At 39.9% G+C, this 27,307-nt stretch overlaps 1 protein-coding gene across 1 annotated transcript; it reads right to left on the reverse strand.

Moving 5' to 3' along the window:
• Positions 1-970: 970 nt before the first annotated feature.
• Positions 971-26,312, reverse strand: SMC3 (structural maintenance of chromosomes 3). The gene is made up of 29 exons (XM_071563185.1): positions 26,109-26,312; positions 22,313-22,388; positions 20,170-20,208; positions 19,277-19,344; positions 18,834-18,905; positions 18,568-18,647; positions 17,951-18,029; positions 16,529-16,646; positions 15,932-16,107; positions 15,157-15,237; positions 14,732-14,896; positions 14,114-14,235; positions 13,493-13,706; positions 11,776-11,879; positions 11,461-11,560; positions 10,980-11,140; positions 9,541-9,682; positions 8,902-9,052; positions 7,842-7,994; positions 6,329-6,480; positions 5,946-6,104; positions 5,151-5,258; positions 4,665-4,773; positions 3,903-4,150; positions 3,570-3,782; positions 2,722-2,913; positions 2,384-2,561; positions 1,752-1,858; positions 971-1,442 (listed from the first exon to the last, which is right to left on the reverse strand). Exons 1-29 carry the CDS (start codon positions 26,121-26,123, stop codon positions 1,371-1,373), a joined length of 3,654 nt encoding a protein of 1,217 aa, XP_071419286.1. The 5' UTR covers positions 26,124-26,312; the 3' UTR covers positions 971-1,370.
• Between the last annotated feature and the right edge of the window lie 995 nt (positions 26,313-27,307).

The following is a 27,307-nucleotide window of genomic DNA, read 5'->3' on the forward strand; positions in this document are numbered from 1 at the left end:
TCTATTCACATGCTAAAAATTTGGGGGGTGTTGGGGTCACTTCGTTTCATGTTTTGTACTCTGTCCTCTCTTCACATTACTATGCAGCTGGCGAGTCCCTAGAACTATAGAAAGCTTTGTTATGTCACATCCTCCTCCTTCTGGCTTAAGACTTACTGCAGTAGCAATTTCCTACATGTTCATCACTCCCTGGGGAAGTTGCTCCATACCAGCATTAGCAGTCTTCTCTCACCCTGCCTTGTGATGCAAGGATATAGGATATGCACTTCTGAGCAAGGACTAAAACCTATCAGACAGCCTTATTCTTCGGCTTTGCTGAATGTGCCCTACAGAGTAAATGCAATATACAAATTCGCTGTTTCTCACTACCTAAAGTTACATAAGGTACTGTTTAAGGTTATTATATTTTTATAAATGCGTTACTGTAACATCAACTGGTTCTGTTTTTACAACTGCTTTGCTATCTAAGAAATACATGGTTTGTGGTAAATCCAAAGTATTCCAGGAGAACACATCAAATACTCCTTTGCCAAAACCCTTTCCAGACAGCAGGAAAAGGTTTCACTTTTTGCCTGGTGACTGTCACTTGGCCCACGTCATGTTGGTCTCTCAGGCTGAAGGGATGTGATGGAGGAGTTACGCTGGCCAGCATGCCAGGAAAAAGAGGGGCTGTGATTCGCTTTGATATAGTTCTAGGGTCTTTACAGACTTTTCAGTATTTTCTGAGACTTACACTTTTTTTAATTCAATAACCAGAACACTCTGTATTTGGACAAGCATAGATCTGTGGTGGTTTTCTGTGGCATTGGCAATGTGCAAGAAGGGAAAAAGGAGTAAGAGTGGCTTCGAAGAATTTGCTTTGTCTTGTATTTCTGAAATATGCCACTCTAGCATGACCAAATAATGCTTCCTCCAGCTCAGTGTATTCCTCTTAAGAAAGAATATAAACCAAAAACTTACTGTATACAAGTTACAGCAATAAAACCAATCATTTTAATTGAAGCCATTAAAAAAAACATGTGAGGCAATATAAGTGATAAAACTATGCTTAAGAAGAAATAGCTAACACTTTCTGAAAAGCTTTAAAACAGCAACAAACACTTTACAAAAGATTTGAGGGAAGAGAATAAAATTTCCAACTACAGGTACTGTATAAAGGTAACATTAACAATTATCTTATAAAATACAGCAACAGAGACAAAATGGATACTCAAGCTCATTTGAAACTAAGCCTTCTGGGGTCTTGGTTAAAATGTATGTTCAAAAACTATTTTAAACAAGGACTAAATAATTTGTATTTTAAATGTACAGGTCCCTGGCATAAACAGCACTATACACATCTTCCAAACAAGCAGCAAGTACAAGTTCCTTTAACCATGTGTGGTGTCATCTTCTACAAAGTCTTTGGCCATTTCTGCTGTGATCACATCAATATGACTGACCTGGTGGAACAAAGAAGTGTACAGTTATTACAGTACCTCCTGCAGAATAAGACAGACATTTCTGAAGGCTCCAGGACTCAGCAACATGCCTATAAACGACTTCTAATTCCCTTTAAAGAACATGACAAAGGAAATATCTAGATATTTAAATTCTTTTCCAGGAAGGAACTTTTTATAGAAGACTGTAAGGTAACTAGCAATCCATCAATGAAGTGAGCCTGATTCACTTTGAACTCTTGTTAAAGCCAAGTCTCAAATGGGACAACCTATTTTAGTTATGGTGTTTACTGAGAACCTTATATTATTTACCTTGTTTCTGAATTTTACACCATAGAACTTGTCGGCTGACTCAAGCAGTTCAGGTCTAAAGGTTGTTGTAATAAATTGAGCATGTTCAGCTAGTTCCATAATCATGTCTAAAAATGAACACAGAAATTCTTCATTAGTGTAATCTTTTCAATAAAGTGTGACAGACAGGCAATGAGTTTGCTACTCCTTACTCAGAATTAGGTCTTGGTTAATACAAAAAACCAAACACCCACAAATCAAGAGAGAACCCATACCAGGTTTTTAAGTATTATCATTAATTCCACTATCAACACTGACAAATCCAGCCATTCTGCAAATGTAATGTGGTATTAAACTTCTATGATGAAAAATAGAATAAGGACTTTTCCACTGACTTTTAAAAGCAAACTAGACTTCCAAACAGGACTGTTTCCAACACACTTAAGTGTAGTAAGGAGACCCTTTTAGACACAGTAGATAGCACAGAGCTTCTTCCCAAAACCAAATTCATGAATGCTTCAGAAGGCACAAAGTTAAATTCTAACACACACTGGGCTTTTGAGAAATGTGCTTTTATGAGTAAGAGCATTTATAAGCGATGAGAAGACAAACTATTACCTTCAATCACAATAGAAAAAAAGGTAGATGGGTACCTGAGACAGCTTTTCTGTGCTGGGCATCCAAGGCTTGGTCAATTTCATCAAACAAGTAAAATGGAGCTGGATCACATTTCTGGATGGCAAATATCAGGGCCAGGGCCACTAAAGATTTCTGTCCACCTGAAAGTTGCTGCATTTCTCTCATTTCACCCTGCTTCCCTGTGAAAGAGACCTAAGAAAAAATGCAACAGCAAAATGATTTCAAAACACTAAACCACAACATCACTTGCTATTAAACAAACAGGATCAATTGAATGTTGCCTTTTAAAAATACAGTTAAAAGGCAACCTAAACAAATATTCAAAGTACTCAAACACAAGTTTTTTCTTTACCCTTATGCCAACTCCAGTGAATTGATCTACAGATGGAACACTGCTCTGAGATCCAGATCCCCTGTCACTCTCAGTGCTGCCTTCGCCTTCATCCTGGGACTGACTGCCCTCCACATCTCCTTTCTTCATCACCAATGTGGCCTTGCCACCAGGCACTAACTTCTGGAATACTTCACTGAAATTTTTTGACACCTGAAAAATAAACAGTAAACAAACAAGCTCGTTTTTCGAGTGAAATCAAATGCAGACAATAACTGTTTTTACACGATTACCCAAAGTATCTGCTTCAAAGCAGAGATCCATGTTAATTCTTAAGCAGAAGTGAGAAATGTTTTGCTGTACAGAGTGTGGCTTAAAAACAACTAAGACAACTATTTTTGTAGTAAGAGAATTTTCAAAAATCTTTTCAAGAAAATGGTAGAATTGTAACATAAAACCGTAGCAAAAGTATGATTTATTTCAGTAACCTTCAGTTAAGCAAGAGCCTTTCAAGGAGAAGCCTTCACACAGTTCGTAATTAGATCCTTTTTTAACATTAGCATTATTTTCACTAAATCTGGAGAATGGATTTGGTGCAGTTTTTTACTAGACATTTCTCAGAGACCCACTTGAAAGGCAGCATTTAAGAGGTTTAAAGCAAAGCTAGAGTTGTAATGGAGACGGGCAACTATTTAAAATGCTAGCCTATTTATTTTTCAGTACTTAAAAAACCCAGAAGCCTCAGGTTACAGGACGCTGCCCTCTGTTATGATAGATATACTTAGTATTTGCTTCTTCCCATAGTCCCATAATAGGACAATTTAATTTCAGCACCAGCATCTTTACAACAATTGTTCCCATTTTGTTACCTGTTTGAAAGTCAGCTGAATAGCCTCATATTTCCTGAGCTCAAGGACATTCATCAACTCCATGATGGATTTGTAGCCCCTGTCCAGTTCCTCTTGTCTTTTTATCAATTTTTCCTTCTGCTCTGAGAAATTCACAAACTGATCTAAAGCTTTTTTGTTGACGTGACTGTATTTCTTCAGTTCCGTATTGCACTGCTCCAGCTTGCGGAACAACTGTAAATGGAAAACATCAACACATCAAAGCGACCTGCAATTCCAGCCGTGTCTGACACTCAAGATAAAGGTGACACTGATACTCCAGGTCAGGAAATGTGAAACCAAGCACCAGTTTACCTGCTTTAAACTTAAAGTCTGATACTTTTCAAAAGCTTCTTGTGGAAGTGAACCCAACTCTCTGATTTTCTTCATGCATTCCTCTTTCTTCTTGAGAAGCATGCCTTGCCTGTTGGTCATTTTTTCAAGTTCTTTTGTATCATGGTTAATGGCATCCATATGCTCCTTTTCCATGTTCTTCCAGCGTTCCATGCTCTTCTGAAGTTCTTTAATTCCTGCTTCTGTTTTGTCAATAGAGTTATCCAGATCTGCAGTATTGGGTGAGAGTTCAAAACCCAAAGTAGTCAGTCAGTCAGCCTGTGCAAGATCAGCAATTATCCAGTAAAGTATTTATGAAACAAAAGAATCAACTAAAAAAGATCTCTATTAAGGAGCAGAAGGCTAAATTTCAGGCAAAAGGCTGAAAATTCCTCATTTTAATTCTCCATGAGCATTCCTGCTTAAAAAAACCCTGCAACTATACTGCAGTCATATTGTTAAAATCCAGAAAGAGAATCAAAGGAAGTCTCAGGCCACACTGATGTGGTATCTTCTTTGACAGCAGATGAATTTTGGATAGGTCAGACAAAATTCAGAAACAACTATACAAGATTTTCCTTGCAGCAAGTTTGCCTCAAAAGTACTGTGCCCTGAAGCCAGAGGCACATTATCACTAACACAAGTTAATTACTTCCCACATTGTGGTCTATTTCTAGACCAGAAGATGGTATGTGTGAACTTTCAAAACACTTCAGTTTGCTTTCAAACAATGATGCTACCAACCATCTGACCGTGCCAGTGTGTCTTTCACTCGTTTGTTGATGGCCTCAAGCTCTGATGTTGTGGCAGTGAGAACTGTGCCACCTTCTGTTTCTCGAAGCTCGTTCAGTTCCTATGGGATAAACAAATGCCACGAAGCTTCAGCACCAAGTGGAACACAAGTATAAGCCAGGCAAACAAGTTATCTTCTGCCTCTCTACATATAACTGTGTTCAATATTTAGTAAAGTTTCAGAGGGTAGCTAGGTTTTTTCAAACAAATCTATCACTATGATGGTTCTATTCATATACATGCTGTATATTCTGAGTAGGATTTGTCAAAAACTCATTGTGCTGAAATTTAAATAAAACAGTTTATACACAGAGAAGCAAAACCCATCACAGATAATGCAGGGTAATGAGGGAGTATTTATAAAGTGATTAATACATGTTTCCACTGGAAATAAACCAAAACCAGATCGCAGAAGTACAATTGAAAGAAAATCCTTACCTGTTCTACTTGGTCTAAACGTTTTCTCAGATTCTCATTGAGATATGTTTCAACTCTTGTGATTATGCCTTCTAGTTTAATCCTCTCATTTAAAAGCTGTCTGTTTTCCTGAAAAAAGCAAGAGTGTATGGGTTGCCTTGCCTCACTAGGACTATTCTTTCCTTGTTGAAAAAAACATTAAAAAATAATCACTTTTCACACCGTTGTGTGTATTAAAATAGTGCAAAATTCTGTGGAGTGTTGCTTTAATTTTAACAGGTAGAAAAAACCAAATGGTAAGTATTTTTGCAGTTGTCTAGTGTGAACCATACTAATCAGCAAGGTTATTAAACTGTATTTGTATTTGAATCCAACTCCTAAACCCAGAGGTACTACAAAGAGTATACTTAAGTGTACTTTTTTCAGCAATGTATGTCAGTCAAAACCTTAAGTCCCACCTACTATGTGTTTAAAGGCATTGTTTTCTTTTCCCACACTCTGCATCCTCCCTTCAAATGATGTCTAATTGTATTTACTGTTGGAAAATTCAATAGCTGGAGCAAGGAAATTCTGATGATTCCAACACAAATAACCTGAATTGCCACACAATCGGCTGGCAAGAATCACCCAGCCTTTCAGAAAAACTTGCAAAGACACTTTGCAAACGAGAGAACTTCAAACACACCTCCCTACTACTGATGAAGCACCACTTTAATGACACTGTATTCATAAGTGACTTTTCATACAAAAGGACAGAAATAAACTTATTGCAAAAAAGGTATCCCATTTAATGGCAAGACATTTTGATTGCCTTACTTGCTGTAGTTGTCGAATTTCATCATTAAGAGCATCCACACGTTTCTGATCCTCAAGACTGAGCTGAGACAACAAATCTGTCCCCAGTTCTGCTTTTAATGATTCTCTCGTTGACTCCATGGCATGCAAACTTGCCTCCAAGCTCTGCAAACTGCGTTGCTGTGGGACACATATTAGTCAGAATCATTCCTCAAAGCAACCTGTAGATTTATACAAATTTCACCTTTCTGTTTGTATCAATGGATATTTGTGACATACCTCTATAGTCATCTCTTAGTATTTCATATTATGATGTTAACCAGAAAGGAATGCAAGTTCATCACTAAAATTAATGAAACCATTATTATAACCCCAGTAACAGCTTTGCATACCCCCATACCAACCTTAGGCATGAATGTCTTCTCAGACTGCTGCCTCTTCTCCTTCAGCATTTTCATCTCTGACAAAATACTGTCTCGAGAGGCTTTGAACTTCCTCTGCTGTGTTTCAATTTGCTGCATTTGGTTCATTAGCTGGTCAATCTCATTATTAATCCATACTGTGGGCTAAGGAAAACTCTGTCCTTGTTTCAAAAGGCATTTTATACCTACTAGTACCTCTATCATCAAAATGAAAAAAACAAACAAAAAAACCCACCAAACCATCATATTCAGTTGTACAAGAGAAATTAAGAATCTTCAACAAAAGTAACTTGAGCAGTTTATCAATTTATCAAGTAACTTACCAATACCAGTAACTAAGCTAAATTAAGCTTCTCATTTCTTTTACAACATGCCATTGAGAAGAACACAGGGATACATTTGAACATGCAAGGAAAACTCAGATCTTACAGAACTGAGAACAGATGCCTACATTTACAAGGAAGTATTAGAGGGCTATTATCCTTCACTCGATTTTGAGGCAAAAAGTGGTTTGTTCTGGCCAATGTTGATACAATGGCTTAAGTGACAGTAGCAGAGCTTGCTAAAGATAGTGTTTTAATTTATGTTGAGTTGCTATCATGTTACTTCTACTACAGTGTATATTTATGTGCATCACCCTAAATGCTCTAAACATGAAATAATTTCATAAGCCAAGATTAAAGTAAAACACTTCACTATATACTTAAAGCGCTTTGGGAAAACTGAATGAGCTACAGAACAGGAAGTCAGCGGGAATGGATATTTTCCTTTCGGAACAACTGAGGTCTGTTTTTATTATGTTCCAGAAGTTACTGTCAGACCACAGTAACAGCTACCAACAGGTATATGCCACAGGGCACTCAACTTACATCCTCCACAGATCCCTGCTCAAAAAGAAACTCAGGCCTAAGGATTTTGACTTAAATGATAGTAAGAAAAATTTCTTAGTTCCAAAATAGTAGTTCTGGTTAAAAGTTAAATTTTACAGAAACTCAAAGGTCTAACAGGTAATTGGGACAAACAAGAGGAATTCAAGTTCCCATTTCTAGTTACAAAAAGAGGCCACCTGCACATTGCACATGGGGATTAATGTTAAAATTAGTTTCTGCACAGATACTTTTAAAACCATGTGTCTGTATATCTGTAGTTTAAAAAATGGCTAAGGAAGGCAAAAAACCACAGTAAATACTTCATTTTAAATATACAGATTAATTAGGTCCTGAACACTGCCCATAGGTAACCATAAAAGGGTGAAAGACATTCATTATTGCTGGCACACATAAAGCCAGCTGGCAAATTCAGTCTATTTAAGCCACATTTAACAGACCACTTTGAAATTCTTCTATTGACATAGGCACATATTTAGCTTTTCTAATCAGCTGTAAATCTGACCACAGGCTTCGGTGTTTTGCTTATCTGTTCTCCCAAAATGTGTCTAATGCAGGTCAAAAAGCTCTGTCATCACACAACCTTCCCCCCTTTAACAAAAGGATATTTTCAATGTTCCTTCGTAAGTTTTCATTGAGTTTTGCTTCAAGTTCACCAAGTTCTTCTTCTGCCTTTCTAACATCTTTTTGCAATTCAAGCCGAGACTTCCTTGTGTCGTAATAACCTCCAGTCAAAGCCCCTCGATGGCTGACTTGATCACCTGGGAGCCGAACAGAGCGAGATTATAAACTGCACAACACATGATTGCCACAAAGGATGCAGTGCAGCTCAGCAGGTTAACTAGAACATCTCAACTAACCTACCTAAGTGCTGCATGTACAAGCAATCATGTATGTATGTTTAAAGGAATTAGGGAAATGCTTATTTGTTTTCAATTCCAGTGCATTTCCTTTCTCGAAACACACTCAGACTGCTGTGATCTCATTTAAGCATTAGCTTATTAACTTCGGAAACCATGCAGCTTGAAGGAAAGAAAATACTTGAGAAAAACACAATGCCTAGCACTGTCAGTTTGGAAAAAACCCTCAAACTACAAGAGATTAGTAATTAGCAGCACCTGTACCTTGCAGAGTATGCTGATACTGAAAAATTAATTTCCTCCTCAGACATCCTTAGGATTTTTGCAGATTGACTTTAAGAGTTATAACAAGTTCTAGATTATTTCAGAGAACATAAGACATAAACGTATGTGTTGCACAGGAGAATTCACCTTGCCCTTAACAGTAATTAAGGCAATACATTCACACACTAAACACTGGTTTAAACTTGAGGAAAACACCATAAATATATTCCAGGAAAACAAATGCCTGTTAAATGAGATAAAACAGTCGGACAAATACAAACCTGATCTGCTATGCAGTTTTTAGGATGGAGATACACAGCTACTAAGTTTTAGATCTGAAGAGAACTTCACAGCTTGTGAGGAAATTCTGTGTTTTTAGGCACTGTACTTAACCAAGTGCAACCCTGTACATACATCTCAGTCAAGTATACTATTAATTTTCAATAATCTTACTTTGACAACTCTAACAGACCATGTTTAATGAGCCTCACAACCCAGGGATCCTATTTTTCCAAGAAATAATTTATAATATTGAAATACTTACCTTCCAGAGTGATACAATCCATAGTGAAAGCTCTGGCCAGCTGGGTAGACACTTCCATGCTACGACAAATTAAAGTCTTCCCAAAAACATGTTTGAAAGCTTTATCAAATCTTGGATTGTATCTTAGTTTACTGATCATAGGAATAGCATCCTGAATGACAGGAAGTTTAATGATAAGAACATATTGATACAAATATGGCAAATGTAAGTAATTCATACACAGAATTCGAGAATAAAACCAGAATACACTCTAGCCTTATGAGTTCCTAAAAGTTTAGCACATCTCCATTTCACTGAATATTAACATCAGCTTCCTAATCAATGAACTCCTAGAATGAAGACTTCTAGAGCTGTGTATATAATCATTTACACACAGGATGTCAAACCGAGGGTACTTTTTGTATTGTCTTTTTACTTGTAAAGCACAGTTAAACTTTAAAGAGCATATACCTTATAGGAAAGTATTTTTCTATAGAAGAGGTTTTTTATGTTGAGAAGCAAACCTTAGAATTAGTGTTTAATTGCAGACATTCAACAGGAAGGCAAGTGCTGGGCAATAAGCAATGTACACAAACAATTCAAAACATGAAGCCCTGTAACTGTGAAGCAGAGGAAGGTTCAAAAGAAAGTCTAACTCACATTAGTCTCAGGATAAGCAGTATCTCGAACGTCCAGCTTGTTCAGAGGGAGGAAAGTAACTTCTCCAGGAAGGTTCATTTTGTTAAATTCCATTAGGATCTTTGTACTGACCTCATCAGAATCCACAATGTGATAAAACAACCTATTTAACAAGCCCAACAAACAGACAAAACTTTACTGTGCTAAAAGTACTAACATGTTTCTATAGGAACAGTAATCATGTAGGTACCATTACATAACATATCAATATAAAGCTGCATTGCATTTTCCTTTCAATTCCCTGCCTCAGAAAGACCAGGCAGATGCATTCTATTCACTTTCATTAAAATGGGATCAGCCAAGAACTTTACATTCCAACCTTCAGTCACAAAAGCAGCTCAGTCTGTGTAGAATGTCTCTGCACACAAACCTCTGCCATCCATTTCAATACAGAATATTCAGCCCTCCCTCCCTCTGCATGAATTTACAGAGTTTGCATCTCCTGCCTGGATACACAACTAACAGAAACAGAGACCACACCTACCCACCTCCCTGTGCACGACTGGGACTGGCACCAGAGGGACTGAAATGAGTGATCTTTTCACTGCAAACTGACCTATATTTTGCTTGTTACAGCTTTTCCAAACTGCGGGGCACAACAGGACTCAGACAGAACTGTGATCTCCTTGGAAGAGGCACCCTTGTTCACACTGACACAGAAGTTTCACATGAGACACTGGATTTCAAATTGTGGCAGCATCAAAATTTGTATGTGATAGTTTGCATGTCACCTCTGTCCTTTTTCCATCTCTTTTGCCAATATATACATCTCCTTTGAGCAACAATTTGTATGACTACTCTTAAATTGGAACAGGAGATTGATCACACAGAAATACAATTTAAATTCATTTGAAGTGTTAGATGTTGCAGCAAGAGGTGGATCATCCAGCATGCATTTACTTCTTCTAGAAAACATTTTACACGGATTCATTAACACTCAACAACTTTTCAGAGAGCTTTGAAATAGCAGGTTTTGACAGTTTAGAAACAGTTCTCATCCATGAGATTTTCTAGCACGAATGAAATAGTTTTACTGCTATTGAAATATCAGGCTTGTTTACTATAGAATTCCCTACACTGGAAGATGCTGTCCATCTCAGTTTCACCACCAATCCTTCTGATAAATGTTAGATGTGTGGGTCTGGGAGGGGTTTTTTTGTTGATTGTTGTTGTTGTTGTTTTGTTTCAGGGTTTTTTTAAAGTCAAGAGCAGCCAGCATTAATATTTAAGTAGGCAGAATTCCTCTTATTTCTCTCACAAAGGTGATAGCAGTTTGATTATTCTATATAGAAGGCACTTTGACTAAAGAAACTGAAGAGCTCAAGTTCAAAGAATAAAATTTCAGCAGCAGCTTGTGCCAATAACTGTGACACTGCACTAAAGAGCAAGTAACTCATTACCTGTTCCCTGCAGTAACTTCAACACAGGTGTAGAAAGCTGGTTCACACTCAAAGTTGTTCATCACAATGCCGTGATAGCCATTGAGAACGTGCTGGTTGATGCCCTTTCGACGGAAGTGCTCCAGAACTTTGTTTATGCTGTCTATACCATTCAAAATGGCCTGTTAGAAAACAATTATTGTACTGCAGTTAAAATACGTAGACATTTTACCTTTAACTTTGTGAAAGTTGTAACCTTCTTTTTGGCCAAATTACTGCTAACTAACCTAATGGTTTGTTTGGGGTTTTCTTAAGCAAAAGGTATCAGGAGAAATTTTAGAAGTGCTCTGCCTGGTCTCCTTACATCAATTAGCTTGAGTTTAGAAAACTAAATTTCAAGTAGTTCTAGAGCTATAAATATTTGAAAAATTTCAGATATGACCATGACCTGTCCTTTAAGAATGAGATTCCACAAGGATTTCTCAACTATGAGGTGTATTACCTTTCCTGTTGCTGCTCTGAGAAGCTGCTGTTTCTTTTCTAAATCCTCCCTCTTTGCAGCAAGAGCTTGTTGTTCTGCATTCTCTTCTCTCCACAGGTAACTACAGAACAAAAACAATACGTTTTTAAGCGTGAATGCAATCTGAAGATTTTATTATTATATTTCTTAAAGACTGCTAATCTAATGGGAAGGCAAAGTGCAGGAGTTCACACATGGCCGTATTTTAAAAACATACCTACACACCATGTAAATAACTACACAGTTGGGGTCCTTCACATTAAGTGAGACTGAGACATATTTCAATTAATTACTAACTTTCTTTCACTCTGTAGTTCATCCTTTTTATTTTTCACTTCATAATATTTTCTGTCGAGTTCTTCAACACGAGCCTTCACTTCATTAAGATCCTGGTCCAGTTTCTAACACAAAGAAAAGAACAGTATAAAACTACAGCTCTCTATATTAAAAAAAATTTTATTTCACTCAGTAATGAACTACTGCTTAAAATTCAGAAAATGATTCCTACAAACATTTGAACCAGTTTACAACAAACTGCAAAAGCACTAAGAATAAATACATCTTTGTAAGGAAGCAGTAACAAGGTGTAGTTGCCACATGGATAGCAAGGCAGGCATGGAGTTCAACTGTGTCTGGGCATCAAAGTGAAACGGATCAACTGTAAGTCAGGGAAAAATGTAACCAAATATAAACTACGTAACTACTATAACTACTACTGTAACTACTGTGTAATCATGCTCTGAAATTAGAACTGCGATACGAACATACACAGTAATCTTGTGTACCGTGGCATCCTGCTATTGATCAAACATCTTAGGCTGCTCTCCACCAGTGCTGCCCTTTTAAAGCAGCTGCAGTCAACAGTGTGCTGCTGGTTAAGCCAATGCAGACATCCTCCCTTTGCTCATTTAACACATGCCATTTTCAAAGCTGTTCAGACAGTGAGAACAGTGTTTACATATTTACATGTGTATAAGGAGTAGCTGTGTTCTAAAAGCACAGCCACCCTGTTCCAAACTACCTTTGCAAGTTCTCAGTCACATTCACCCCAGACACCTTTTTTTTGAACAAAAAGCCATACAGCTCTTTGCCTAAGCATAAATCAACCTTCCTTGAGGAGAAAAAGAAAACCAAGACATGTTTATAGAAAGGAATCAAAATCCACCTCAAATTTAACCTCTTCAATTCCACAGAATTCCCACTGAGCAGGACAGTACAATTACAGTCAGACAGTGGTAAATGCCATTTCTTTTATTCACCAACTCAGTGAATCACTGTTTTGCTAATGTGGGCCCCAACCACGCAACATTTTAGAAGAACACCATTGTCTTTGTACAACTTCATGCCTGCATGCTGTCAGACTTGAGCCTCAGTTTAGTAGATATATTACACAAAGAGTTCTGTCTATCAGCATTGGCATTGTGTGCTCTCTGTACCAAAGCAGCACTTTTCACTGCTGTAGCTCCTGGCAGGAGTGCCATTTTTGGATTAAACTGCTGTATTTGCAGTGTAAGAGCTGTTTCTGAATGGTAACTAAAATCTAAGTTACACAGATAATACTAGAACAGATTAATCTCCAATCTTGCCTAATGGTGTAACTTCTAACCAGCTGCAATTGTGGTACAAGGATGCAGTGCTTGCTGCATAATTTAAAAGATCCTCTTGCTCGGGTAAAGTGAGAAGTGAAAATAACCAACACAGACCTCTATAAGAACATAAAAAATTGTTATCTATGACATGGCCATGTTCAATGTAGACAAGAGCAAGGCAGACAGAAAACTCTTCCTGAAAACTCAGGCCAAACAAACAGGGGAAAGCACTACAATGCAAAGCCAACATATACAGAGTGAAGTTAGATGGAGTGCTAAAGGGGTTTAAATCTTATCTACAGATGTTTTCAATAACACATTTTTCAAAGACCACACCCAACCAGGAAGTCAAATCTTTCATAAACAAGCACTGAAGTCTAATTGTCCAAGATCAGATTATTTACCCTTCTAAGCTAAAAACTTACACTGTACTGTTCCAAGTTCTTCTCCTTGTTTGCCTCTGTATCCTCCAAGTCCTTGTGTATGGCTGCAATCTGCCGCTTCTTGTCATTGATGGCTTGATCTAAAGACTTCAGTTCTTTCTTAATCCACTTGTCCCTTTCTTCTTTGGAAGTAAACTGGCTCCCTCGGCCTTGTTTTGCATAAAGATCTGTTCTTTCTTGTGTAGCCTGTGCAAGTCTATTTTGAGAAGGGAAAGACAAGCTCTATTATAAGGAAATATTGAATTCATTAAGAGCAAGCATTAAGAATTACTATTAGAATTTTCAAGTGTCAAACCAGGCTTTAAAATTTAAGCACCACATCAGTAAAAGAAGGAAAAACATAATGATATCAACAGTATCAGATATCAACAAAAACAGAAGACTTCACAAGAAGTCAACCATGGCCCACAGAAGTGGTTAAGCTTAAAAAAGAAATAATTTTGCCAATTGTTCCCACTACAACAATTTAGACCTTTTACAGTCCATCTCCAAGTACACAATAGCTACCCTATTGCCAAGCAAGAAGTATGTGGTAATTGCAGATGGAGAGCATTAAATGAAGTCTTCCTAAATGCTGACTCCCCACTGCAGAATGGCACAGACCTGGCAATTCCCCTCTCTTCTTTCTCTTTTACGCTGTTGAATTTCGGCTCTGTTTCTGCCAATTCTTTCTGCTTCTCCTCAATCTTCTCAAGAAGCTTCTGCCTCTCTTTCAGCAGTCTTTTCTGAAAGTCAAGCAAAGCAGTATTTAAAGTTAGGTAATAACAGGAACTGTATTATTGGATAAATACACACTTCTGAAGAGTAACTACACTGTAAGACTGCAAGATGCCATTGCTTATCTGACACTACTATTTCAACACTTAACTGAATTTGTATCCAATCAAGATGGCAAAGAGGGATAAAATTAAGCATTCTCAAGAAGCTAAACTATGCAAGCAAGGAAGGTCTGCATGAGCCATACAAGTTCAAATTAGTGCTATGAACAAAACCCCCCACCTCAATATTTGCAGCAATTAAGAGAATTATAGGTGCTTGGTTTTGCAACATGCAAGACAATAAACAAAGGACTATAACGCAAGAGTCCAAGTTTACATCCCCTAGAATCGCACTAAAGACATGAGAAAAGACTAACTTGTCTGGCAAACCTTACAAGCTGTAGTCTGAAACCAAAACTTCAGAGTACAAAAACACTTTTAAGACTTCACCTCTGTTACATACCCTTTGTTCACTGTTGCCAGCTAATTCATCCTGCAGATCTTTAGCCTTCAACTCTAACTTAGTCCTCTGCTTAATCTGCTCCTGTCTTTCAGCACTAAGTTGTTCTTTCTCCTCTTTCATTGCAGAAATCTTTGTCTTCAGTTCTCGAACTTGCCGTTCTATTTCCTGTGCAAATTTAAGTATGTAATATCTTAAACACTGCATGCAGATTTCACTATCAAAACTCCTAAGATCATTATTCTGCAGATTACAACACATTAGGTGTGGAAAACTTCTCATGTTTCCAAAGAGGATGAAAGCATAAAACTGGATTTGATACAGTTTTAGACACCATCAGCCCTCCCCTTTCTTCCCCCCCCTAAAAAAATCCCCAAAACCACAAAGCGAAACACATCTTTGGGGAAGCCTTTCAAAAGTATTTTTACCTCCATTTTATCTCTTGCATCTTGCTGTGCATCTCTCAGCTGCCTCGATTTCTCCCCACTTGTCTCTCGTTTAGCAGAAAGCTGTATGGAAACATCACCAATAGTTTAAATAGCAAGAATCTGTTTTAGTAGTGGTTCCAGAAAGGAAAGAATTTGCTTAGTGAAGGACACTGCTGTAGGGGAATACATTCCATGCAGGTAGCTCAGTGTGCAGCTACAGATGGCTGCAGTTTAAGCTCTGGATGGTGAGAGCCCCAAGCAAGGGAGCCCCCAGCAAGAGGCCTTGAACTGCTTACCCGTGGCACAACAAAGGGCCCAGGGATCTGCAGGCAAGCCAGGTAACCACTCAGTGACACAGCAGAAGCAAATGATCCCACACTTGCACGTGCTCAGATTGTGAGGGGATAAAAGTGCAGAGTTTCCTTTGCTTGGGGTCCCTCTTCAGAGGCACCCAAATTGAGGTGGTGTGTTATTTAGTTATTACACCAAGAGTGAACCATTTTAAGTTGGAGACTCTGCCATGTGAAACCTGGTCTGACTGTGAGTGTGGCACATAGGGAGTCAAGAGAGGCACCTCTTGGCTCCCTGGAGCTGCCTGCTCTGAAGGGACTTTGGTCCCAGCTCAGCTGATGCAGTTGTGGCTGCCAGAGTGGCTTCTGGATGGCTGGACAGGAAAGGTTAGCACTGACAGAATTCTACCAAGGAACACAAGGAGACAGTGGCAAAAACAAATCAACAGCTAATTTTGTATCTTGTATTAGCCAAGATATTTTACCTCATCAAGCTTAGCTCGGGTTTCATTAAGCTCCTGATTATAAATGGTGTATTCTAATGCTCTCCTCATTTTATCCCATTTCTGGTACTGAGCCAGCTCTTCTTTCTCCTCCTCAAGTGTATGCAGTCGCTCTTCAATGTACTTCAACAACTCATTGATCTTCTCTCGCTTGCCCTCTATAGAAAAGAGGACAAGATTGAAGTTCAGTTAAACACTAATACATTCCCACCCACTTACAGCTACTGAATCTCCTGCAGTGATCAACAGTTATGAAATGTGAACAGAACCCATGTCCAGAAGTTCCCCAAAAAACATCCTAACAGCAGAACTGTTGATCATTGTTATGTAAGGCAACACAAACAAATGTTTTGGACAGTAAATTTATCCCTATTAGCTTAGCTAAAAAGTTTTCTTACTAAAAGCACATGTTAAGTAACTTATTAAACATTTTGAGATACTTGAAATTCAGGGAGGAAATATGACATATTCTGTATCATTTAACACACCTGAACTAAATTAGTGTTACTGAAAACGTCAAACTTTTAGAGTTAATGGAATTACAGTGGCATAAACCAGTAATTTCTTAAAGTATTTTACCTGTTTCTTTCATTAGTGAAATACTCTCCTCTTTACGTTCATCATACACTCTGGTACCAGCTACTTCTCTCAGTAACTTCAGTCTTTGAGAGTCAGGAGCTGTGGCCATCTGGTTGATCTGAAAATTCAAGACCTACCATGTCAATAGCCTGCTCTGGATGTATGGCCAACCACAACAGATCAAAGGTTGCACTTTCCTTGTTGTGTCTGGCTACCTGAGGTTTTGGCAGGAAGATTCAGGTGTACAGTATATACCCCACTGCCTCCTTTTGAGACAAGTTACTTTAATTGGATGGCAAGTACGCTGCTTGAAATGGAATTTGTTGCTTTTCCTATGGTACTAAACTAAAACTCAGCATATAAATATTACATGCACTGAAGAAATCATATCCCACTCAAAATTACATTTAGAGAAACTCAAGCTTGGGTCCTGGTGCTAAATCAAATAGTTTAAATGTCTCCATAAAACCACACTAAAATGCAGGGGTTATAAATCTTAGCATAATTCACATCATGAAACACTCATTAATACATTAAATCAGCAATACAATTTCACCCAACATAAAATTCACTTCCCTACAATAGAATTCAGCAGCTGCATCCTTTTTAAAGAAGGTAACTGTTTCTAATTTGTGTTATATTAAAACCAGTATGTGTATTTTGGTTTTCAATCATGGCCACCAATCCCCTCTACAAAACGTAAGTGACTTTCCAGCTCAAGTTGTTTCTTTCAAATATGCACATTCAGTTGTATAAAAAAATTTATCCTGATAAATATCTAAGAGACCACACAACGGGTCAGCATTCCTGTCATCAAGAGCTCAAGTCTCCTGCACTCCCATTTAACTATCCCTTCCAGTCATCTTTTGGAGGCAACACTTTCCAGTGTCTCCTTGAGGATGCATCCTGTACTTTGTGCACAGCTGTGAGTGTCCTTTGCAAGCTCTAGGAAGCTGCCTGGGTCTCCAAGACCAGCTAAGACAGGCCATGCTATGAGCCCTTTCCCTGATGTGCGTTCACTTTGGTATTTCTGTGTGTTTCCATTCATTCTTTTTAACCTCTTAAAATTCTCTACCGTTACTTTGCTTCCATATCTTAAGGCCCAGAAGTCTATTTACACTGAAATAGTCACAGGAATCAAGCTTCATTTTTATTTAACTATGGAAAAGCACTTGATTGCCAAAATCACCATGAAAAGAACCCTTTTCTAAATATCACCAACATGATTTTTTTTCCTCAAAATCAACACAAACTACTAAAACAGTAGTATTTGCAAAAACAGCACCTACATCCAAGAACCATTTCAAACAAAAATGGATTTAGGTTCTGGTTTACTTTTGCAGTAATTGGACTAAGTTCGGCATATAGGAAACATGATACTCCTGACAGTGATTCCTTCCATTTTGTGAAAAACAATCTTACCTTTCCTTGTTTGACAATATAGTAGGGATTACTGCGAGAAAATCCAGCACTTTCAAGAAGATTCATTACATCATTTTTCCTGAAATGTTATTATGAATCTATTAAAAACACTTACAGTGAAAGGGGCAGTTGTAAAAATTCAGTAAAGTAACAACTATACATCACATACTATAATCAATGTGAGCAAAGCAGGCTCTATTTGAAGAAGCTTTTCTATTTCAGAATGGCTAATTCCAAAATGAAATGAGAGAATAAAAATGGAAAATACCTAAAATTACCATAGCATTGGGAAGAGATTAAGAAATAAGCACCTGGAAGCAGAGGGCAGGCAAATACAGGTAAAGATATCATAAGGAGGGACATAAAACAAAGTCTGGTAACTCTTCTATTTTAAAAGTCCCCAAAAGAAACACTACACAAGCAGATAAACAACATGTTAATGAATGCATTAAGGTTCAAATTCAACATCTGCTGTTTATTGCACAAGGACTGATGTTCCAGCTGTCGGTGTTACATGAGGGAAGTTGTATCAAGTTAGGAATGCAAGTGTTCAGTTGACTGGAGAATGTTACAGAAACACTATTGGTCTCATTCAGAAAAAGAGAAGAAGTACCTACGTCACCATTTTCTTGTCTAAGAAATATTGGTCCTTCTTGGCTCCAATGACTCTGCGAAGTGAGACTTCCTCTTTATCAATCTTAAGAAAACAAAAACCAGTCAATACACACACCTACTGCAAGCAGCTCCAACTAATACAGAGTGTTTATGGCACTCTCAACCAGAAATTACTCAATGGCAGTAACTGTACTGAAGACTTACTATAAGACTGAGATTACAAGAGTCTGTAACAATAATCTATTTCTGCAGCATTTATTCAGCTTACCGGTAGCCTGTTGTCTGAATTGTCAAATATAATTTCCACAAATGCTGAAATAACACGAGGACCTGTACCTTCCTAAGAAAGGAGATATTTTGGTTAGATAACTGCCACTGTCAAAAATATTTTAAGCTCATTCATCTTCCTTTTCCCCTGACAACCCCAATTCCCCTTTCCTTTCAAGGACTTGAGAGTCAAGAGCATCTCTGTAAGATCTAGCACATATTTTTATTTCTGAAAATCTTAGCTACGCATTCACTGGTGTGCATTATCAACATGTGTTACTCTGTAATAAATTCCCATTTGCCAATAGGAAACAAAAGATGTTTAAGGATGCTTTTAAAATAATTAGCTTAAAACATCCACAGCCCAGCAACTTAACATTTTTGTAGTAACATTCAAAGGCATGAGCTTATTCTTGCGTTTTGCTGCTATACCCCTTCACTTACATGCAACAAAGCCAGTCGCTGCTCTGGGCGAAGATGACTGAACTCATCACTCAAGACAAACTGAATTGCTGTAATAAAATAGTAAAGAAACAGAAGATTTATTCTTTCCTTCAGGGAGAGATGCAGTAGTTTCATTAACTCAAAACATACTGCTTTACTGTTGTATAATACAGTCATGCTCTTGCTAAAATCTTAGAGTATTTCTTCATTAAAAACCTCTGTCTGCTGGATCAGGATCCCTCAGGCTGCTGTACCCCAGGATCTCTCTGAAGATGTCATTGTTGCCAGATTACCAGTTCACTACACAATCACTAACAATGCTGCACAAAGGAGGGATTCATGAGCTTTCCTCTACAAATACACAGCACACAGGCTGGGCTGAAAATATTGTTAAAATACTTAATGTTTGACAATTTATAAACACAACCACTACAAAGGCGATTAACACCTTTGACCAACAACTCTGCTCCTTCATTAATGCTCCCACCCCACAAAATCCTCCTCACAGCCTCACATTAGAAGCTGCATAAGCTGTGCCCAACTGCTGTGGGGTAGGATTTGGCCACTAAGAAGGTCTAAAACAACTGCAAATATCACAATCATCTTTCATGGTGGGGGATTTTGAGAATCAGTTTCCTCCTGTAAATACTTCTTTTGGCCATTGTAAAGTCTTAAAACTACCCTTAGAAAGAGAAGCTAAATACTAGGGGAAAATTTGAAGTAAGTATTAAGTAAGTAAGTGCATTGAGATCTGCCTTTCAACACTGTCAAATAATCACCAATCTGCTACTCCTTGCTGAGGAGGAACACTTGGTAAACCAACTTCTAGCAAAAACAAGCCAAGAAGCCTGGTGTCATCAGCATCCCCATGCTACTAAGAAATCCATGCTTACCATAAAAAAAGTTGCTTTTTCCAGATCCATTTCTTCCCACTGAAAATTAAAACACAAAAGATAACCTCAAGTTGACACAGGTTAACAGAACATTAAATGCTACATAAAAATATTTACAACAGAACCCAAATATAACACAGCCAAACGAAATCTCAAGGCAATGGTAGGTGGATCCCTTAGTCACTGACAAGAAAAGAATATTCCTTTGCCCACTCAACCACATTACAATGATTTATAAACTCCAACACCACTCCACAATAATAGTTAGACCAATCCTACTTATTCTCATTTGTCTTTTTTATATACTTATCTTCTGGTGGGATAAGAACAGCAGACCTAAATCAAATTCTTCTGGCATATTTAATCAGAGCAAATCACTTGCCTGTACATTCAGGTTGACTGTATGAACTTCAGGCAGTATATTGTGCTGGTTTAGGCTGAGGCAGAATTAATTTTCTTCTCAGTGGCTGGTGTGGGGCTGTGTTTTGGATTTGTGCTGAACACAGGGTTGATAATATAGAGATGCTTTTGCTGTTGTTGAGCAGGACTTATACAGAGCCAAGGCCTTTTCTGCTCTTCGTACTGCCATGTTGGCGAGAAGTTGGAAGGCTGGGAGGAGACACAGCCAGGACAGGTGATCCAAAGTGATGAAAGGGATATTCCATACCATGATATAACGCTCAGTATATCAAGTTGGGGGAAGAAGGAAAAAGGGGGAGGTTGGGAGTGATGACGTTTCTCTTCCCAAGTAACAGTTACACATGATGGAGCCTTGCTCTCCCAGAGATGCCTGAACACCTGCCTGCTCATGGGAAGTGTTGAATTCATTATTTGTTTTCCTTTGTTTGTGTGTGTGGCTTTTGCTTTCTCTATTAAACTATCTTTATCTGAACCCACGAATTTTATAGCTTTTGTTCTTCCAACTCTCTCCTTGATCCTGCTCGTGGGGGAGTGAACAAGCAGCTGTGTGTGGCTTGGTTGCTGGCTGGGGTTACACCACGACACGTATGACCTTCTTAATGCTCCACTTGCTAATTCAGCAATATTTTGTTTTAAAAGAACTAGAACAAGTACTACTTCTATTTAAAAAATAAAGGTGTAAGAACACAGCACATTACAGTAATATAATCTCAGTGTTTATTCTAATGTGTTTCAGCCCCAGTGCCTCCTCTTTCAGATCAGCACCAACTGTATTAGTTTCAAACCACTCGTCTTCCAGCAGTAACGAGCACTGCAGGCTTTCCATTCCCTCCTGCCTACCTGCTCCCCAGATTCACCCACCTCATCCCCAAAACTGCTTGAGATCACTATGAAGTCTTAAAAAACGTAAAAAAAAAGTGAACCCTGATTTTTCAGTGTATTTTAAAAACACTAATACCTGGGTAAAGTTTTAGCTCCTGTGGAAGTAACACCACAAAGTCAGACATGCTATTCATGTCACAGGCATGACTTTTCTAGTACCAGAGTAAATCCTGCCCACTAAGATTTTATGTCCACAATTGATTGTTGGCTGTTGGGTCGGAAGCCTCAAAAGTTGCTGCACAATCACTAAAATAAATGCAAATGAAAAGGCTGTCATTGAGAAAATCAGGAAGAGGTGTGAGAATAGGGGACAACAACATGCTATTAGAACAGGTGTTATTTATGGAACGACACTTTGAAACTTGTATTATCCTTTTGGACAGTCCAATTCCAGAAATTCATTCCTTTAAAGTTGGAAGAAAGAGGATCTTCTTTCTCTGCAGTAGTTTATAGTAACTGGTGTGCTTATTTATAAAAATTAACACACTTCCAGACAAAAGAAATAAGAATCCCATATAAATTCTCAGCTGCTCTCCCTGAAAGCACAGCCTGTAAAGGAGTTCTGGCTGATACACAGATCTGTAGCTCAAAGGAGTTCAGGACCTCAACCAGTTTCTGAAGACTCAGAGGTACAGCAAAACTGAATGCCAGCATTGGTTTGCTGTAAGTGGAATTTGCCTTGTGGTATGTTACTAACAAGTGTACAGAAGTTTCTGAAATAAAAAATGTAGTCATCAAATGCAGGCAGAATATTAAAAACTATAAAGCAAACTAACATGAACATCATCTGAAATAACAGCCCAACTTTAACCACGGTGAAAAGACAAGTATTGCAACTCACCAATGACATTGTGTTTGGAGCTGAATGGGTCCACAATGGTTTGGTCCCTGTAACTTCGAAAGCCTTGAATGATCACCTGGTGAGAAGAGGGAGTTATTTTAACATAGTTCTTCTCTGTTCTTGAACAGTCTTTGACCAGTACAGTTTGACAGAATATTTACATCAATTATAATGTAACTGATTTTGCCTGCCCTTCCCTCACATACTCAACTTTCCAGTACAGGATCAGCAACTTATATCATAAAACTTGCCTCTTGTCAAAGCATCACTTTAGGGACAGATTTCTCCCCCAGCAAGAGATGCTGGGATACCACAAACAAGAGAGTTCTGGGAGTCCTTTTGTAACAAATTGCACAAAAATATTTATTTGCATTAAGTATCATATACAAGAAAGAAAACTCCAGTAATGCCAAGTTTACACTTAATTTTTATAATGCAATCCACTTAAAGCTTAAGAATTCTATTTGCAAATTCTCTAAACAGTGCAATTGCAGGCTGAAAACTGCACTAGGCTGCCTATTTTACATGCAATACAGTCTTGTTTTACTGTGCAACCTAAAGGGAAACAAAAAAGCAAGGTATTTTGGTTCTAGAAATTCACATCCTAAAAAAATATAAATGTACACAAGTAAGTTCAGGAACTATTCAGCAAACAGTCACCTGGAAGCAGCACGCCAAACTTCAACCATCTGATTTCAATACTGTTTTGAGGTTTGCCAGGCCAAGTAACAGACAAGGCAGAGAGTGACAATATCCTAATAATTCAGTTCTGCACAGCAGCAAAACTGATCCAACTTCCAGCACTGAGCAACTAGTTCTGTACATGAAGGTTGTGCTGAGAGGCTGTACAGCAGCTTTGCTCTCCTCAGTAAGGCATCAGGAAGACAGCAGCCACCTGAAGGTTTGATGCTTGCAGACCTTTCAGCAAGAATGCTCACAAAGGGACAACAGTTGATATTTAACAGTGTTCTGCACCCAGGTCTTCCCATAAGATACAGGTAAAATAATGGCAATGTTTCACTGTGCTATTGCACACTAACAACTACTTGCTAAGAAGACAGCAAAGCCTCTTACAAGCTCAGGATTATTACTGCTGAAGCTTAGGTTGAGAAATTATTTGTAGAAATTATTTAAACTTTGTATTGTTTCTAAGGTCTGTGGTTCCATCACCGTTTTCTACTTTTTTGAACACGTTCATTCCTTCTCTCACACCTTCAAGTATTAAAATAGCCCATGTTGCAGAAAATGTGCATAATACTTCACATGCAAGAAACACATACAAAACTTCAGCAAAAAGCCTGGAAACAGTACTGTAAACATTAAAGCAAGCCTTTTCCCACTGCTACAAAAGCCTACAGTAACTGTACACCTGAGCACCCCAAGAAACAATTATGTTCAGAACTGCATTCATATTCTGTGATGTTCTGGTAGCAATTAACAAATGGTGAGGGAAAATCTGCTGTGCAAAATTATTTCATTACTGGAAAGGATTTGAGCACAAGTCCTGTGAGGAAAGGCTGAGGGAGCTGGGGTTGTTTAGCCCGGAGAAGAGGAGGCTCAGGGGAGACCTTATCACTCCCTACAACTGCCTGAAAGGATGTTGTGCCCAGGTGGGGATTGGTCTCTTCTCTCAGGCAACCAACAGTCGAACATGAGGGCAGGGGCTTAAGCTCTGCCAGGGGAGGTTTAGGTTGGCTATCAGGAAGAAATTCTTTGCAGAGAGAGTGGTCAGGCATTGGAATGGCCTGTCCAGAGAGGTGGTGGATTCTCCAACCCTGGAGGTTTTTAAGGTGAGACTGGACGTGGCACTGAGTGCCATGATCTGGTATCAAAGTGGGGTTGGATTAAGGGTTGGACTTGATGATCTCAGAGGTCTCTTCCAACCCAACTGATTCTATGAATCTGAAGCTAAGAATACAGGCAGGCAGAAAACTACTAATCCTTGACCATCAAAATCAGAGCAAAGGAACAGCAGCTCTTTTGGAAAAGGAGTGGTGTTCCAATACAGCTTCGTCCAATACTTTGCCTGTCGAAACCTTTTTTGAACTGCAGCTCTTTGTGCTCCCTCTGTGGGGCCAGATACAGATTTCTTGAGGCACCTGCACTGTATTCAGATCTACACCCAAACCAACTGCTTTGGAAATAATCAAGGATTTCAGAATTTCATGGACCAAACCACAGAAAGCAAATTTAAGACAATGTGTGAACTGAAAACTACCCAAGAGCTGTGGTGGTGAACACAGACACCAACCTCCCCCAAACACCAGTCTGCCTGACCTGCCAGGGGGAGACTTTGCAGCAAGCTCAGTGCCAGCTGCTTCCCAAAGCAGGGACAGAAAACCTTACTCAGGTCTTGCCACCAGCTCTAGGTCACAGCAATTACATTCACTCACTCTGACTAAAAATTAAAGAAAAAGTATTTTTTAAAAACTCAAGTATTTTGCAAATAATTCTGCTTCCCAATTCACTTGATTTCAGGAAAGGAAAAAAATAAAAGAACGGGCAAAAAAATCTGGTGTCCAGTATTTTTACAATTTACCCATAATATTCTAAAAACATACGGATTGGAATAATTCATGCATTTTATCCTCATAAGAACATGCAAGTCTCTACAAAAAGCTAAAAACAACTGGATATTGCTTTAGAAGCACAAACTGTTACCACTCATATCCTCAGGCACCAGGGGAGAGTGATACAGGCAGACTGAACACCATCATCTTTCCCCCGAAGTTCTTCTGTAAATGGTTTATCACTTATCCATCCTACATATTCTGAACCCTCACGACTTCTTTACTGCCTTGTATAGACTCAGATTAAGATTTAATTTAACATTCAAACTCCAAGAATAATTTCTGGGAACCAATAAAAGGATACAGGTGGAATCAAATTACTTTTACTCTCACATTCACTCCTTGTTACATTCTCTTCTATAACTCTGAGCACTGGTTATTGATCACCCAAATATCTTTTCTTTTTCCCCTCCAAATGAAACATTTCTATATATCTTCACTTACTTTTATGCAATTCAAACCTGGAGAACAAGAACTCTTATTCAGAAACTTTACATCAATGTGGCCACCTGTGATATTGAGTGATTTACTAAAACACGAACAAAAGGCATTTGAAACACTGCCTAGTCAGCCAAACAGTAGATGAAGGGCCATCCTGCACAAGTAACATTAATCATGACCTCAACAACTGTTTGAAAAAGGTCCATACCAGGATCTTTTTAACTGAACGTCAGCCTGACAAAGATGAAGTATAACAAGTGAAATGGTCCACGCTCGGGGGCCTAAGGCATCACCCCAACACTAAGAAGAGAACCCAAAACTTGAAGAGCTGAAAGATGCCGCCTGGCACCTGAGCAGAGCCCTTTGTTTGGGTACGAGCCTGTGGGCGGTCGGGACACCTGGGCTGCCATAATAAAGGGTTCCCGCGAACAAGTCCCGGGTCTAAGAGGGTCAGGCCTCAGCGTCACTTCCCACCTGCAATGAATGGAACCAGCCGCAGGAGCCGGGGCGGGGAAGGCACCGCCGGCCCACCCGGCGGCAGGACCTGACGGTGCCGCGGTCAGAGACACAGTCCCCGGCCGGGACCGCGACCCGTCCCCCGGGACAGGGACGAGCCAGGAAAAGGCCTCTGGGCCCGCCCCCAGCCCGCGGGCGCCTCGCTGAGGGCCGGGCAGGTGTGAGGCTGCAAACCCCTCAGCCCCGGGGCGGGGCAGTCCGGGCCAACCCGTCCCGCCGGGACCAGGCCGCGCAGCACACGGCGGGCGGGTCAAGCCCCGCAGGCTCACCTGCTTGATGTACATGTTTGCCAAGGATGGGGTAGGCGCCCGCCCAGCTATCGCTCAGCCCGCCGTCGCCGTCTCCTCCGGGTCCGGGCGCTCAGCCTGACCACGGGTCTCCGCCGCTCTCTCCGCCGCTGCCGCCCCCGCAGCCGCCGCGGGGACCCCGTACAGCACCCGCTCGCCCCTCACGCAAACAAAATGGCGGCGGAACCTCCCCGTCCCGTCCCGGCGCGAACCACTCAGCGCCACATGGAGGGGGAGTACGGAGCTGATAACGCGGCCCTGCCCCGCGGAGAAGCGACACCTCGAGGGACAGCGGGAACTGTCCTTTGTCTGAGCCGCCAAAGTGCCTCGGTGACCTTTGCAGAGTTTCTTCGGAGCGGAGAAGGCGGGAGACGCTGTCCCCGCTCTATGCGGCGATCCCCCGGGGAGCTGGGAGCCGTGGTTTGTCCCGCTGAGGGGCGGGTTGGGCGCCAAAGGCGAGTTGAGCGGGGCGGGAGCGCGGCGGCGGCGGCGCCGGCAGGGGGCGCTGCGGAGCGCCGCGTGGGGTGAAATAAAGGCTTGGTTTGAACTCTTTCATTGGAGGATAAAAGCTTGGTTTGAGCTCTTCTTTTTCATTCGAGGATCTAAAATTAGGTTTGAAGATTGCAATATAATAAAAAGAGGCACTAGCAGCATTAGGGCCTGCGGCTGGGGGCCCGGCGCGCCCCCAGCCGTGCCCTCCCGGGCGGCCCTTGGCTGTGCCGGGGGACCCCCCCTCGACAGCTCCGCTCCCGCCGGGAAAACCCTGGGAGAGACCAAATGGGTGCCCAGGATGAGCGAGGCACAGAGGGATGGCGAGAAACATTCTCAGGGAAACAGACTAGCTGGACTCTGTGCCCACTGTGCAGAGAAATGCTACCTGCTCCCCGAAGGAGCTCCCAAACACGCGAAAATAAGCAAAATGAAGGAGAGAAACATTCCTTTTCTCCTTATTTCTTCCAGTTATGTTAATTTCAGGTGTTATTGTGACAACAGCAGGGGCACAGCGTCTCAGGGAAAATGCAGTTTTCAATTTTGCCCCAAAACTGCAGCTGTAGCTAACACTTGGAGACACCACAGGATTCCTCCACTGATCCCCTGAACACTAATCAAAATTAGATTTAAACAGAGAGGTCTGCCTTCTACCTCCCCTAGAATAACAGACGGATGAATTGCTTTTCTTC

This window comes from Pithys albifrons, chromosome 9 (genome assembly GCF_047495875.1).
Source record: "Pithys albifrons albifrons isolate INPA30051 chromosome 9, PitAlb_v1, whole genome shotgun sequence".
In the NCBI taxonomy this organism is placed as follows: Eukaryota; Metazoa; Chordata; class Aves; order Passeriformes; family Thamnophilidae; genus Pithys; species Pithys albifrons.

What these genes read in the sequence shown, in the direction of transcription:
- SMC3 (XM_071563185.1), bottom strand. An exon ending in GAACTACAGAGTGAAAGAAA is followed by an intron (nt 11,561 to 11,775) that starts GTTAGTAATTAA and finishes TTTGTTCTGTAG; the next exon opens with TTACCTGTGGAGAGAAGAGA. An exon ending in AGAAGACATTCATGCCTAAG is followed by an intron (nt 6,105 to 6,328) that starts GTTGGTATGGGG and finishes TGTGTCCCACAG; the next exon opens with CAACGCAGTTTGCAGAGCTT.